This window comes from Oncorhynchus mykiss, chromosome 27 (assembly GCF_013265735.2).
Source record: "Oncorhynchus mykiss isolate Arlee chromosome 27, USDA_OmykA_1.1, whole genome shotgun sequence".
In the NCBI taxonomy this organism is placed as follows: Eukaryota; Metazoa; Chordata; class Actinopteri; order Salmoniformes; family Salmonidae; genus Oncorhynchus; species Oncorhynchus mykiss.
This window is the reverse complement of record NC_048591.1, coordinates 20,291,021-20,307,602: the sequence shown is the minus strand read 5'-3', so window position 1 is coordinate 20,307,602 and position 16,582 is coordinate 20,291,021. Positions and strand designations below refer to the sequence as shown.

At 42.0% G+C, this 16,582-nt stretch overlaps 1 protein-coding gene across 3 annotated transcripts in view; it reads right to left on the bottom strand.

Moving 5' to 3' along the window:
• Positions 1-5,787: 5,787 nt before the first annotated feature.
• LOC110507730 (calcium-binding protein 8) overlaps positions 5,788-16,582 on the bottom strand; it is a 107,132-nt gene continuing 96,337 nt past the window's right edge. For 2 of the 3 annotated variants that reach the window (XM_021587930.2, XM_036965480.1), the window contains exon 5: positions 9,492-11,973. In XM_021587930.2, the coding sequence (XP_021443605.2) occupies positions 11,662-11,973 (312 nt within the window). In that variant the 3' untranslated portion in view covers positions 9,492-11,661. Of the gene's footprint in view, positions 7,684-9,491; positions 11,974-16,582 lie in introns of those variants that run through there. The other variant, XM_021587929.2, reaches the window with a different exon arrangement.

Here is a 16,582-nt window from a genome sequence, read left to right as displayed (position 1 = left end):
CAAAAACATTTGTGTACGCAAATAACTATTACACCACATGGGGTGAATAAGTTGACACCATATTACGAAATCATACAGCCTTTACTGTAACAGATTTATTCAACTTTATTCAATCGATTTCAAAAGACTGTCAGCGGGCTAACCCCGCTGGCTAGCATCAGCGGAGGGCACTTCTAGCAGAGCCATGAGAATGCGGCTGGTGTAGGAATAGAACAATCACATTGACTATGTGGAGTGTCTGTGAGGGAGTAAAGGAGGAGGCAGCCATTAAAAACATGAGGAGGCAGTCAAGCAGACCATGGCCCGTATTCATAAAGATTCTCAGAGTAGTAGTGCTGATCTAGGATCATTTTAGCCTATTTAGATCATAACGAAGAAGATTACATGGACTTGATCCCAGATCAGCACTTCTACTTTGAGACGCGTTATGAATACAGGCCCAGGACCAGGGCCTGGCTTCAGATTAGAAGTGCTGATCAAGAAGTGATGACCACGGAGTCACGCCAGCACTGACCCCCTAGATCCCTGGTAAGTGAGCCTGCTGTCCTCAGGTACACACACACACACCCAACAAGGTCCATACACTCATACTTCCATGTTAATGAACACACCTAGTCAGGTTAAAGAACAATTAGGCAAGCCTAGGGACCCTAGACTCAGCAAGTATAGTGTAACAGTGGGCTGTATAATCGGTTCACCTAGTAATTAGGATCAGTTTTGCCTTTTAGATCACAATGAATAAGATTACATGGATGGGGGGGGGGGCTGATCCTACTCTGAGATGATTTGTAAATATGGGCCCTGATCTATAACTTACAACCAGGTTTACAGAAAAGCTATTTACTGGCTTATACATCCATCTTGTTGTGTTCTCCTACACAACACTAGTCCTATCTGATGGAAGACAATGAGAAAAACAACCGTTACCAAAAAAGAGATGTTTTATTGCATAAATGCTTTCCATTTACTTTTATTTTTTATTTTATTTTTACAGATTTTAATATTTACATAGACAATATTCAGGCTATTCTTAATATTAACTTAAATCTGGACTAAAAAGCACTTTCAATAGAGATTTTCCATTGATCTTGCTTTTTAGTCCAGCACAAGGCTTAATCTGTGTCCGGGAAACTACCCCTACATGTTTTAATGATGTGCATGAAAAGTTTACATGTGTAAGTGTATGTACTGTATATATATATATATATATATGTATTTTATGTACAGTGTCCATACAGCACATACAGTGCCTTCGGAAAGTAATCAGAACCCTTGACTTTTTCCTAATTTTGTTACGTTACAGCCTTATTCTAAAATTGATTAAATACATACAAATCCTTAGCAATCTAAACACAATACCCCATAATGACAAAGTGAAAACAGGTTTTTAGAAATGTTTGTAAATGTATTAAAAATAAAAACCTGAAATATCTTATTTACATAAGTATTCAGACCCCTTGCTATGAGACTTGAAATTGAGATCAGGTACACCCCTGTTTGATCATCCTTGAGATGTTTCTACAACTTGATTGGAGTCAACCTGTGGTGAATTCAATTGATTGGACGTGATTTGGAAAGGCACACATCTGTCTATATAAGGTCCCACAGTTGACAGTGCATGTCATAGAAAAAACAACAAGCCTGGAGGTCGAAGGAATTGTCTGTAGAGCTCTGAGACAGAATTGTGTCGAGGCACAGATCTGGTGAAGGATACCAAAAAATGTCTGCAGCATTGAAGGTCCCCAAGAACACTGTGGCCTCCATCAGTTTGCAACCACCAAGACTCTTCCTAGAGCTGTCCGCCCGGTCAAACTGAGCAATCAAGGAAGAAGACCTTGGTCAGGGAACTCTGACAGAGCTCTAGAGCTCCCCTGTGGAGATAGGAGAACCTTCCAGAAGGACAACCATCTCTGCAGCACTCTACCAATCAGGCCTTTATGGTAGAGTGGCCAGACGGAAGCCACTCCTCCGTAAAAGGCACATGACATCCCGCTTGGAGTTTGCCAAAAGGCACCTAAAGGACTCAGACCATGAGAAACAAGATTCTCTGGTCGGATGAAACCAAGGTTGAACTCTTTGGCCTGAATGCCAGGCATCATATCTGGAGGAAACCTGGCACCATCCCTATGGTGAAGCATGGTGGTGGCAGCATCATGCTGTGGGGAGGGACTGGAGCGGCAGGGACTGGGAGTCTAGTCAGGATCATGGCAAAGATTAACTGAGCAAAGTACAGAGAGATCCTTAATGAAAACCTTCTCCAGAGCACTCAGACTGGGGCGAAGGTTCACCTTCCAACAGGACAACGACCCTAAGCACACAGCCAAGACAAAGCAGTAGTGGCTTAGCACAAGTCTCTGAATGTCCTTGAGTGGCCCAGCCAGAGCCCAGACTTGAACCCGATCAAACATCTCTGGAGAGACCTGAAAATAGCTGTGCAGCAACGCTCCCCATCCAACCTGACAGAGTTTGAGAGGAAGTGCAGAGAAGAATGGGAGAAACTCCCCAAATACAGGTGTGTCAAGCTTGTAGCGTCAAACCCAAGAAGAATCGAGGCTGTAATCGCTGCCAAAGGTGCTTCAACAAAGTACCAAATAAAGGGTCTGAATACTTATGTAAATGTGACAGTTTTTTTATTTTTAATAAATGTGCAAAAATGTCTAAAAAACAGTTTTTTCTTTGTCATTATGGGTTATTGTGTGTAGATTGATGATGGGGGAAAAAACGATTTAATGAGTTTTAGAATAAGGCTGTAACATAACAAAATGTGGAAAAAGTCAAGAGGTCTGAATACTTTCCGAAGGCAATTCAACCACCATGCTACTGAAGTGAGACTGTGTTAGTTTTCCAGCCTAATTCACCATCAGTTTTAATTATTAAGAAATGCATTGATTCTGTGAGGGCAGGTACAGCTCCATCACCTGTAACTGTATAATATACCCAGGCTAGAGCCTTTTATGTGGGCTACTATGCATTTATTTCTTAATAAACATAAGGCTCTGACGATACCCTGGTATTACAGTGTATCGTGGGGTTAGGGCAGGTCTGTGTCCCAAATGACTCACGATTCCCTCTATAGTGCAATACATTGACCAGAGCCCCATGGGCCCTGGTCAATAGTAGTGCGCTACATATGTATTAGGGTACCATTAATGAAGCGGACAAGGGTGACGGCTCAAAACAGCAAAATAAGGAACAAGCTCCAGTTTGACAGAATACATTATATAATGAATGAGGAGAGAATTTGCCATCTATTAGGCTTAAATTGGTGGTCTCAACAATATTAAATCCAGTGCGGCCTACTATATCTGCAAGATGATATTGCACACAAATCAGTGCTTTTACTTTGACATCATAAAACACATATGAAAACTTCACAGAGGAGCCATCCATCCAAGCATGATGTTAAAATGAAAGAGGACATTCATTGATCATACTTAAATGCAAACCTCTTCAATGTGATTAGAAAATAGATTTTCTGCCATGGGAAAGACATACATAATTCCAATAAACACACTAGTATGTACAGTTGACGTCGGAAGTTTACATACACCTTAGCGATATACATTTCTCACAATTCCTGACATTTAATCCTAGTAAAAATCCCATATCTTAGGTCAGTTAGGATCAACACTTTATTTTAAGAATGTGAAATGTCAGAATAATAGTTGAGAGAATGATTTATTTCAGCTTTTATTTCTTTCATCACATTCCCATTGGGTCAGTCGTTCACATACACTCAATTAGCATTTGGTAGTTTTGCCTTTAAATTGTTTAACTTGGGTCAAACGTTTCGGGTAGCCTTCCACAAGCTTCCCACAATAAGTTGGGTGAATTTTGGCCCATTCCTCCTGACAGAGATGGTGTAACTGAGTCAGGTTTGTAGGCCTCCTTGCTCGCACACGCATTTTCAGTTCTGCCCATCTATAGGATTGAGGTCGGGGCTTTGTAATGGCCACTCCAACACCTTGACTTTGTTGTCCTTAAGCCATTTTGTCACAACTTTGGAAGTATGCTTGGGGTCATTGTCCATTTGGAAGACCCCTTTGCGACCAAGCTTTAACTTCCTGACTGATGCCTTGAGATGTTGCTTCAATATATCCACATCATTTTCCTGCCTCATGACGCAATCTATTTTGTGAAGTGCACCAGTCCCTCCTGCAGCAAAGCACCCCCACAACATTATTCTGCCACCCCCGTGTTTCACGGTTGGGATGGTGTTCTTCGGCTTGCTAGCCTCCGCCTTTTCCCTCCAAACATAACGATAGTCATTAAGGCCAAACAGTTCTATTTATGTTTCATCAGACCAGAGGACATTTCTCCAAAAAGTACAATCTTTGTCCCCATGTGCAGTTGCAAACCGTAGTCTGGCTTTTTTGGCGGTTTTGGAGCAGTGGCTTCTTCCTTGCAGAGCGGCCTTTCAGGTTATGTCAATATAGGACTCGTTTTACTGTGGGTATAGATACTGTTGTACCTGTTTCCTGCAGCATCTTCACAAGGTCCTTTGTTGTTGTTCTGGGATTGATTTGCACTTTTCACACCAAAATAAGTTCATCTGTAGGAGACAGAACGCGTCTCCTTCCTCAGTGGTATGAAGGCTGCGCAGTCCCATGGTGTTTATATTTGCGTACTATTGTTTGAACAGATGGTACCTTCAAGCGTTTGGAAATTGCTCCCAAGGATGAACCAGACTTGTGGAGGGTTACAATTTTTTCTGAGGTCTTGGCTGATTTATATTGTTTTTCCCATGATGTCAAGCAAAGAGGAACTGAGTTTGAATGTAGGCCTTGAAATACGTCTACAGGTACACCTCCTATTGACTCAAACTATGCTAATTAGCCTATCAGAAGCTTCTAAAGCCATGACAACATTTTCTAGAATTTTCCAAGCTGTTTAAAGGCACAGTCAACTTAGTGTATGTAAACTTCTGACCCACTGGAATTGTGATACAGTGAATTATAAGTGAAATAATCTGTCTGTAAACAATTGTTGGAAGAATTACTTGTCATGCACAAAGTAGATGTCCTAACCGACTTGCCAAAACTATAGTTTGTTCACAAGACATTTGTGGGGTGGTTGAAATACGAGTTTTAATGACTCCAACCTAAGCGTATGTGAACTTCCGACTTCAACGGTATGTTCCACAAACAGTGCAGTTAATCGAACCAACATTTATTTTGGTAGAACATTCACCATTTCATAAAACGTTCAATACAGATAAGATAGATAAGAATCATAATATTATACTTCAACATTTCACGTTCTGATGATTATACATCTGAATACAAGGGATGGATAATTCAGCTAACATTTCCGCATAACTTTCGTGTAATAAATGAGAGCACTACAGTATGCAGAACGACACCATGTTGGTGGAGCACTAACTCTGGTCCATGGCGTTAGTGCGGCCTGCTAACTCTCGGCTCAGGGTATATTAGGCTCTATATTTTCCTCACTAACTTTAAACATCAGCTATCTGAGCAGCTAACAGATTGTACAGCTGTACAAAGCCCATCTGTAAATAGCCCATCCAATCTACCTACCTCATCCCCATATCGTTTTTATTTACTTTTCTGCTCTTTTGCACACCAGTATTTCTACTTGCACATCATCATCTGCACATCTGTCACTCCAGTGTTAATTTGCTAAATTTTAATTACTTCGCTACTATGGCCTATTTATTGCCTAACCTCACGCCATTTGCACACACTGTATATAGACTTTCTTTTTTTTCTATTGTGTTATTGACTGTACACTTGTTTATTCCATGTGTAACTCTGTGTTGTTGTTTGTGTCGCACTGCTTTGTTTTTTATCTTGGCCAGGTCGCAGTTGTAAATGAAAACTTGCTCTCAACTGGCCTACCTGGTTAAATAAAGGTGAAAAAAAGTGTTTGCAGGCTGCACTAACACCCTGGTTAGGAGAGCACATAAATTGTTACAAAAAATATCAGAATTCTGGAGCCAACCTCTAGATGGGGCTCTGGCACCAGTCTGTGATTCTACTCTCCTCTCTGCTCATGGGGATAGATGGTACTTAATATACAGTGCAAAAGGGTGGGTGAAGGAACCCACAAATGATGGACTGTTCCTACCAAAAATACACATTTATAACAGAAAACAACAACCGTTTAGTGTTCTTCATTCAGTACATCTCTATTGAGTTCTATGGCTTTGACCAGAGAGCTGTGTGTCTACCTGCCTGTGTATTGTGACGTTGAAGGCATTAGCATCTGGTTTCACAGTGCTCTCTCCTTCCCTCCACCTCTAAATCTGCTAGAGCAGACTGTACCAACAATCATGCACATAGAACACTGTCAACCAATACACTTAGACAACAACAACATGGGTTACATACATATTTACATATCGACGTTGGACTTGATCGCATGCAGTACTGTAGCTATTACAAGCAGTCCTCAGCAAAACTGAAGGTGGTTTCAATATTACCATGAGAGTCAATACAATACAGGAGTTCAGACCTACCTACCTCAAGAGGAATTAGATCATAGGTAAATTACAGCCCAGACTTTTCACAGCTATGGTCTTCCAAACACTGTTCTGTTTAGCACTGGAGAACCTTCCACAGAGAAAGTAAGAGTGAGGTATTTTTCAATTTTACATATTGGGAAAATATTGGCCACAAGAATACCAACCGATTTCACTCCTTAACTCCGGATGAAAGCTTCTAGAACAGTTTAAACACCAGCCCCACAGCAGACGACACCATCATGCCTGTCGCATCCAAAGCCTTACTGTATGCTCCAATGATGAGCTGGCTTCCACCTCCCCTCAGGAAACTAGAATAACAGGCCAATTAATTCAGTGTGTGTGTGTGTGTGTGTGTGTGTGTGTGTGTGTGTGTGTGTGTGTGTGTGTGTGTGTGTGTGTGTGTGTGTGTGTGTGTGTGTGTGTGTGTGTGTGTGTGTGCGTGTGCGTGCGTGTGGTAGTGCATGCATAAGTACGTGTGTGCGTAGCCAGATCCCGTAGCTCTTCAGGCTCATCAGGCTGCAGCGCAGGAGGCACTCCTAACTCCAGTCTCTCTCACACAGATACAATTGAGGATATGTCTCAATCTACAAGGATGCTGCCTTATACAGATACACTGAGGGCCTGTCTCAATCCACCATGAATTCTGCCTTCTGAGGAAAAAGTTAAAATTGCATTCTGAAGTACCTTCATATGAAGACTCTGGGTAGGGAAGGGAAGAGAAGAAGAGTACTGAACTCCTGTACTTGTGTTTTTATTGCATTAGGGAACAGAGACAGCAGAGTAAGCGAAAGTCAGCCCTTGAATGTCCCTGCCAGAGTAAAGGGGTTATGAGGGGTCTCGCTGGCCTCCTCATGCTGGCTTCTCAGTGTTGTTGGATGTCGGACTGTCATTCACTCAGAAAAATCTGGTGATTTATCAGTCAGTGTTCTTTGTTTGTAAGTCACCATCAGTGAGGCATTTTTGAAGTAGTTTTTTTTCTTCTAAAGAAACTGGAAATGACCTCACCCACTGTCATCATGCACATGCAGGTTTGTTTTTCCCGCTCACAGTGGGCGTGGCCGGGCGTGGCTACTCCAAGCCGTTCCGCAGCATTTGATTGGCTGCGATGAGCATGACACTGATGATGAAGGCCATGGCGAAAGCGCAGATCAGACTCTTCCTCACGCACGTCTGCCGGTTCTTATTTTTAGAATGGACTAATAGAAGAGAGAAAGGGGGAAAGGGAGAAAGAGAGAGAAAGCCAGAAAGAGAAAGATGCATTTAATTTCCAGCTGGCACATCACATTACACATCATATTTTTGCCATTTGCCATTTGCCATTCTCTGTGTAAGAAAGGGAAAAAGAGAAAGCCTAATACCAAGTCATTTTCAGCAATGTGGTGAGAAATTACTATTGAACAAACTGCACCAGGCTCTCTTCTGAATCATATAGTTTAGGTGTCAGAAAGTGAGTAAGTGATTGAGGGAGGGATGGAAGAAAGAAAGGATAGGAGTAAGTGGCAGGGAGAGTGACTCTGGCAGAGAGAAAGCAGAGGTGAGATCAATCCTATGCTTCAGGTGAGGCTCTGCTCTCTGTCAGATGATGTGTTTGTGTTTGTGGCTGCAGCACAGTGGGACCCGAGATGAAAATAGAACTGACACAAATATACAGTACAACTGGACAAATATGCATGCACACATTCACACGCACACAGACACACACACACACAGCTTGAAAGTCATAGATACTCGCCCCGTTTACCCACGAAAAAAGATGGCGCCGAAGAACATGGCTGGTGTTTTACATTCTCCCAACAAATGATGCTATTTTCTTAGTTTATTTGCGTTTTGTGTAACTTATTTTTTTTTATGATTTTGTACATAATGTTTCTGCTACCGTCTCTTATGACCGAAAATAACTTCTGGACATCAGAACAGCGATTACTCACCGCGGACTGGAAGAAACTTTTTCCTTTAACGAGTCCGACGAGGAGGATATCCTGCTTTCACTGAAACAGGCCCAGATCCTCGTAATTTACTTGAAGAAAAGATGCAGGAAAAGGGGCCACAGATCGGGATGCCTTCTGAGAATCCGTAGGTGAGCAAGTAAGCTCCTACTGCCACGTCGGTAGCCATGAAGTGCTTTGAAAGTGTGGTGAAAGGACAACAACCTCTCCCTCAATGTAAGGAAGACAAAGGAGCTGATCGTGGACTACAGGAAAAGGCAGGCTGAACAGGCCCCCATTAACATTGAAGGGGCTGTAGTGGAGTGGATCGAGAGTTTCAAGTTCCTTGGTGTCCACATCTCCAATGAACTATCATGGTCCAACATACCAAGACAGTTGTGAAGAGGGCACGACAAAACCTTTTCCCCCTCAGGAGACTGACAAGATTTGGCATGCTTCCCCAGATCCTCAAAAGGTTATACAGCTGCATCGAGAGCATCCTGACCGGTTGCATCACCTCCTAGTATGGCAACTGCTCGGCATCTGACAGTAAGGAGCTACAGAGGGTAGCACCTTAAGGCACTTCTGAACATCCAAACTTCCGAACATCCATATAATAGGCAGTGTCAGAGAAAAGCCCATATCATTGTCAGAGACTCCAGTCACCCAAGTTATGGACTGTTTTCTCTTGCCGCAGCATGGCAGGCGGTGCCGGGGCACCAGGTCTGGGACCGAGGGTCTTCCTTGACAGCTTCTGACCAAAGCCATAAGACTGCTGAACAATTAATGAAATCGCCACTAGATTATTTACATTGACCCCCCTTCCTTTTGTATACTGCTGCTGCTCGCTGTTTATTATCTATGAATAGTCACTTCACCTCTACCTACATGTACAAGTTGCCTTGGCTGACCTGTACCCCCGCACACTGACTCGGTACCGGTACCCCCGGTGTATAGCCTCGTTATTGTTATTATTATTGTGTTACCTTTTATTATAATTTTTGACTTTAGTCTTTTGGTAAATATTTTCTTCACTCTTCTTGAACTGCACTGTTGGTTATTAAGGGCTTGTAAGTTAGCATTTCAGGGTAAGTTCTACACTTGTTGTATTCCGTGCATGTGACAAATACAGTTTGATTTGATTTGAACTTCAGGCCATGATATCATTATCCGGTTCAGACTACCTCCGGCATGAAATGGTTAGTCAGCAATTCTCCCTCCCCCTGCCCAATCAGTGACCTGGAAACAGCGGTGCTGGTTTACAGGGCCGTGGTAACTGTGGTAATTAGATGGGCTGGGCCAATGACCTGCAGGTACAAAGTCGTGTGTAGGTTGCCCCCGCCTCCCTTTACATTTCACTCTCTCACTCTCACAAGCTATTTACAACTATGACGTCAGAAAGCACTGAACAAATCACTTTACTTACACAAAAGTCAACTTTAACCGTTTTTTTTGGTTAAAATTAGTAATCAAAATGAGCTAAAATGTATAGATTTGTCATACCTGTATCATGAAGCATTTTCGATAACACAATCAATTGTGCCCTACAGTGACATCAAGTATTTATTTCTATAGGTCAGAACACATTCAAGTGTTCGTCAATAGCGGGTACTGTTCATTTAGACCTTGGAGCCTGATATTCTCTTCCCCTACGTGATTTAGCCCATAGTGGTGCTAACTGTAACTCCCAGTCACAAACCCAGTTGAAACATCCCATTCGCACAGAGGACACATTGCAATCTCTCAGTCTCACCTTCCGGTTTTAATACTCTGATAAAGCACCTTACAATCCATGTCCAGCCCTGATGTCTGTTGCCACTCTTACAGCAGTAAATTTACAGGCCATTTCGGCTCTGCTGCATCGCACAGCCTTTCCAGTTTCACAAGGAGCAGTGTGTCTCAGACTGCAACAGAGAGAGATTAATAAGGGAATGACCTCTGAGTGTCTATTTTAGCTCTAACCTGAAAGGCTACAGAACCAACAGCTTACTGGGGAAGGAGGTTCTAGTTGGACTCAGATCTCAGGGGAAATGCTACATTTTATGTTTTGTAATGATTCACCTGAACACTGGTCTCCTGCTCCCGACATTCAATGGTTGTATCATCTTCACTACAGACATAATAGGGTCATTCCAATAATTCAGTGCCTTTAGAGAAGTGTAACTTGGTCAAAAAAATATGTTGATTCCACCTAATTTTAACATTCTGTCAAAAACAGCACATGTTCAACTTCATAAAAACATGTTTTCCATCTCAAGTGGATACTTTTAAAATAGACTTTAGGAAGTGCCTATTGAATTCCAAATAAAGTAACAGGGTTGACCGTAACAGGTTGACGATGTCATCTTAAATCAGCCATACATCCCTTTGTGAATGAAGGAATGGAAGCTTATTGTGTGCAACAGTGAGTGTTAATTGAGTGCAAGCTGCACCAAAACAATTTAATTGCTAAAACATTTCTATCCTGTCTATCTATGGGGTAACAGGGTTGACGTGTTATACTCAACCCACTCAGTTTTCCACCACAAAACCAGAAAAAGGCCAAAAAGAGTAGAACCACTAGAACCACTTGCTTTTAAACTATGATTTGACTATTAGATGTTCAATGTTTCTTTTGAAAAAACATTTTAAAATAAATAGTTTCAACATATTAAAATGAGTGTAATTCACTTAACAGGGTTGATCTTAAAATAAAGGACAGATGTAAATGAATCACTAATCACATTAAATAAATAAAACGTCTTTAAAAATGCCTATGCCAAAAAATAACTCGATTTTTACGATGATGGTGAAACTTGGAGACATTTTTGGATCAAGTGGTTTGAAATCTTTCTAGAAGTGACACAGGGCTGATGGAGGGACATGTCAAAATGGTGCATTTTGGCACATTAGGAAGCCTTTATTCAGATAAGAAAATAGGATTTATTGAATTCTCCATGTGGTCTATATTAAAAGGCACTTCAATTAATATAGCAGGCTTTTAAAATTCTATATTGGTGCAATATTTGTACTTAAAATATCAAAGAGACGCAAAAGGCATTCTTTTCGTGGAACGACCCAATAACAAACAAAAAATAAAGATTCATATCAACCTAATCACCCTTCCCCACTGCTATGGTATTCATAACTCCCTGATGACACCTTTTTTCATCATAGCCCAGGTGACCAAATGACTTCCTACACCATGAACACCTTCAATCAATAAATCAGCAGGTGGAGTCTGACGGTTATGGATCCTGATAGGTGGAGTCAGATCCATCCTGACGGGTGGAGGGGCGTGCAGCACTCTCTGCCACACCGATGACAGCTAGCAGACTCTCTCTCTCCCACACATCCACCCTCCATCTCTCTCTCTCGTCCACCCTCCATCTCTCTCCACAGGCTACAGAATCTACTCAACTCACTTCCTTCAAAGTCTGCCTGACAGTGTCCCGAGTTCTCGTTGAGGCTCTCCTCCTCGTTGATGATGATGTTCTCGATGTCCTTCATGGTCAGGTGGTCTCTGAAGGCGTGGAACAGGATGTGTTTCAGCTCCTCAAGGGTGATACGCTGCATGTCAAACTGCAGGGGGGAGGAAAAGGGAGTAAAAGAGTAGTGAGGGAAAAGTTTTGAAGAGAGGGAAAGCAAACAACACACTTTAATTTGCTACATTGACACAGGGGGAATGGAATTTAGGTTCCCATATCAATTGTACATTTCTTTTTTTTTAATTTTTTTTTTTACAAAATGTGAATTTTTTGTTGTTGTAAAATAGTCATGATTACTCTACTGAGGTACATTTTGTCTGATGGATGCACATCATGCAACTATTTCTGTAACATACTTCAATACAGGAAATCCAGACTAGGGACGCTAAAATAAAAATCTCAAATGAATGCTATTTCAAGGTCTGATTGAAGGCCCAAGCAATAAGACAGGACTAGTAGAATACAACGCTTGCATTTTAGCTTCATGTGTTTTCTAGTTCATTCCTCTGTACATTCACTCTAATGAAAGTAGCTACTGCAAGTGACTAGAGTTATAGCCTTAAAGTGATTGATCTCACCTTAGGTGTTGATGAATGGCTGATGCTTTTTAACCATTATCCAAAGCAATCCAATATAACAAGAAATAACACCCAGAGCCATATGCCAAAAGCTTGGAAGATTCCCAAAGTCCTTGGCAACGTTTTGGAGGAGTTTAAAAGTTTACTTTGCAGGTATTTCTCCAGTTTTTGCCTCCTTACACTGGCTGTCTGTGGTATTAAGAATTCATATCTTGATCCCCTAAAATCAATCTGATGTTTCCAATTCAACAATATGCAAAGATCTATCAATTATAATTGAGAATGTATTTGTAGTGAAAGCCAACAGTGCACAAACAGACATTGATGCTGCTGACACAAAAGTGAAAGACTAGAATAATTTATCCTTTTTTTATTGAATTTTTACCCAGGTAATCTCATTGAGATATCTATTTTTCAAGAGAGACCTGGTCCAACCAAGACAGCGGCAGGAGAGAACAAAGTTTCAGACAAATCTCCGACATAACAATTTACAGACATAGCCACACCATGAACTAATTATAGACGTCGACACACACTCATATCAAAGGTCACTTGTTAAGTTGTGGCCAATGGGAGTTGACCTGGTTGACGGGAGGCCTGGGAAAATAAGAGCGAGAGAGACTTTGAAAAGGATGGACATTACATTATAATGTTGGTGAAGAAAAATGATAAAAGAAGACGATAACAATAGAACAAAACCCATACCTACCGAGTTTTGAAGGGAAATACGATTTTATTTTAGAAGAGAGTTGTTATAATTTTGTTAAGAAAGACTTAGTGAAGACTGAAGCTACCGTCTCATCGTGGAGGTATTTGACAGCCTTGAGGTTAGCCATGGCTGTCCATGGAGAACAAGAGCACCTCCTCCCAGCTGCCCACTGCACTGAGGCTAGGTAACACGGTCACCACCGATAAATCCATGATAATCGAAAACTTCAACAAGCATTTCTCAACAGCTGGCCATGCCTTCCTCCTGGCTACTCCAACCTCGGCCAACAGTTCCACCCCCCCTGCAGCTACTCACCCAAGCCTCCCCAGCTTCTCCTTTACCCAAATCCAGATAGCAGATGTTCTGAAAGAGCTGCAAAACCTGGACCCGTACAAATCAGCTGGGCTTGACAATCTGGACCCTCTATTTCTGAAACTATCCGCCGCAATTGTCGCAACCCCTATTACCAGCCTGTTCAACCTCTCTTTCATATCGTCTGAGATCCCCAAGGACTGGAAAGCTGCCGCGGTCATCCCCCTCTTCAAAGTGGGAGACACCCTGGACCCAAACTGTTACAGACCTATATCCATCCTGCCCTGCCTATCTAAGGTCTTCGAAAGTCAAGTCAACAAACAGATCACTGACCATCTCGAATCCCACCGTACCTTCTCCGCTGTGCAATCTGGTTTCCAAGCCGGTCACGGGTGCACCTCAGCCACGCTAAAGGTACTAAACGATATCATAACCGCCATCGATAAAAGACAGTACTGTGCAGCCGTCTTCATCGACCTGGCCAAGGCTTTCAACTCTGTCAATCACCAGATTCTTATCGGCAGACTCAGTAGCCTCAGTTTTTTAATGACTGCCTTGCCTGGTTCTCCAACTACTTTGCAGACAGAGTTCAGTGTGTCAAATCGGAGGGCATGTTGTCCGGTCCTCTGACAGTCTCTATGGGGGTGCCACAGGGTTCAATTCTCGGGCCGATTCTTTTCTCTGTATATATCAATGATGTTGCTCTTGCTGCGGGCAATTCCCTGATCCACCTCTACGCAGACGACACCATTCTGTATACTTCTGGCCCTTCCTTAGACACTGTGCTATCTAACCTCCAAACGAGCTTCAATGTCATACAACACTCCTTCCGTGGCCTCCAACTGCTCTTAAACGCTAGTAAAACCAAATGCATGCTTTTCAACCGTTCGCTGCCTGCAACCGCACGCCCGACTAGCATCACCACCCTGGATGGTTCCGACCTAGAATATGTGAACATCTATAAGTACCTAGGTGTCTGGCTAGACTGTAAACTCTCCTTCCAGACTCATATCAAACATCTCCAATCCAAAATCAAATCTAGAACCGGCTTTCTATTTGGCAACAAAGCCTCCTTCACTAACGCCGCCAAACTTACCCTAGTAAAACTGACTATCCTACCGATCCTCGACTTCGGCGATGTCATCTACAAAATGGCTTCCAATACTCTACTCAGCAAACTGGATGCAGTTTATCACAGTGCCATCCGCTTTGTTACTAAAGCACCTTATACCACCCACCACTGCGACCTGTATGCTCTAGTCGGCTGGCCCTCGCTACATATTCGTCGCCAGACCCACTGGCTCCAGGTCATCTACAAGTCCATGCTAGGTAAAGCTCCGCCTTATCTCAGTTCACTGGTCACGATGGCAACACCCACCCGTAGCACGCGCTCCAGCAGGTGTATCTCACTGATCATCCCTAAAGCCAACACCTCATTTGGCAGCCTTTCCTTCCAGTTCTCTGCTGCTTGTGACTGGAACGAATTGCAAAAATCGTTGAAGTTGGAGACTTTTATCTCCCTCACCAATTTTAAACATTTGCTATCTGAGCAGCTAACCGATCGCTGCAGCTGTACATAGTCCATCGGTAAATAGCCCACCCAATTTACCTACCTCATCCCCATACTGTTTTTATTTATTAACTTTTCTGCTCTTTTGCACACCACTATCTCTACCTGCACATAACCATCTGATCATTTATCACTACAGTGTTAATCTGCTAAATTGTAATTATTCGCCTACCTCCTCATGCCTTTTGCACACAATGTATATAGACTCTTTTAAAAAAAAGTAAACAAATTCTACTGTGTTATTGACTTGTTTATTGTTTACTCCAACTCTGTGTTGCTGTCTGTTCACACTGCTATGCTTTATCTTGGCCAGGTCACAGTTGTAAATGAGAACTTGTTCTCAACTAGCCTACCTGGTTAAATAAAGGTGAAATAAAAAATAAAATAAAAGCATAGCATCGTGTGACACCGAGAGAGATTTGCTTGGGAAAGATAAACGAGTTCATGTTCCCATGGGATATCGGTTACAGCTAAAGAGTACTGTCTACATTGATAGCTGTGCTTGCTGTGGAACTTGTGAGGAAACCAGCAAGGAACTGTTATACTTCACTGAGGGAATATCTACGAGTAACGTTAGTGAGTAACCACAACGGTGGGATGCTTCTGGACTTTATGTGTGTCGTCATTTAAGGTTAAGCAAGATTGAAATAATTTGGACATGGGTTATTATTTTTTATTTATTTTGATGTGGTTCTTTGAAAATGTAATAATACACATTTTTAACCTTATGTATGTTGCCTTGGTGGAGTCATTTACTGTTTCAATTCAATTTAATGCATGGGAAAGTATATCCTTATACAATAAAAAAAACCTATAATCATTCCATCTGAAGTTAATACCCTATTTGTCATCACCCTAGATGGTTTACAATAGGGATTCTTATTGGAGATGTCCTTCTCACCTAACATCCCATGCTGTTGAGATACTCTATGTAAGTTAATATTGTGAGAGTCATATTCAAGCCTGGTGAGAGGGTTACATACCACTGTGTGAACTCTTAATGACAATCACATTCATCAGTAAGACGAGTCAATCAAACTTGTAAGCTGCTCCAAAGAAACAAGATCCTGGAGTTTCAAACTGGTCCGTACAGCGTTCAAAGACCACACAGCCGAGTAACTAAAACACTTTTTAGCCATGGGACTCTTAGGGCACTTTCTCACACAGTTAGTTTGAATGCTTGACTTGCACAAAAGTTGTCAGTTTAGTTTGTTTGGAGCTATGTGAGACATATCAAACAGTGATTAAATGCTGGCCAAGGATCATACAAACTGCTTTGAGACAATAGGTCCTATGAGAGGGTTGGGCTTGGACTTCTAGTGAATTCTGGAGTGTTTGCTATTTTAGTTTTTTAGTAGAGAGCAATCAAGCTCAAGTGGAAAAAAGATAGAAAGGCCCTGAGACAATGGATGTGCTGACAGATACACCAGTTTACATGGAGTAAAGTGTTGGACTGAAAAAAAAACACAACGTGAGTATAGCAAGCAACCCAGTAATCTATCCATATAATCAGATCCTCAGACAAGGTTACTAT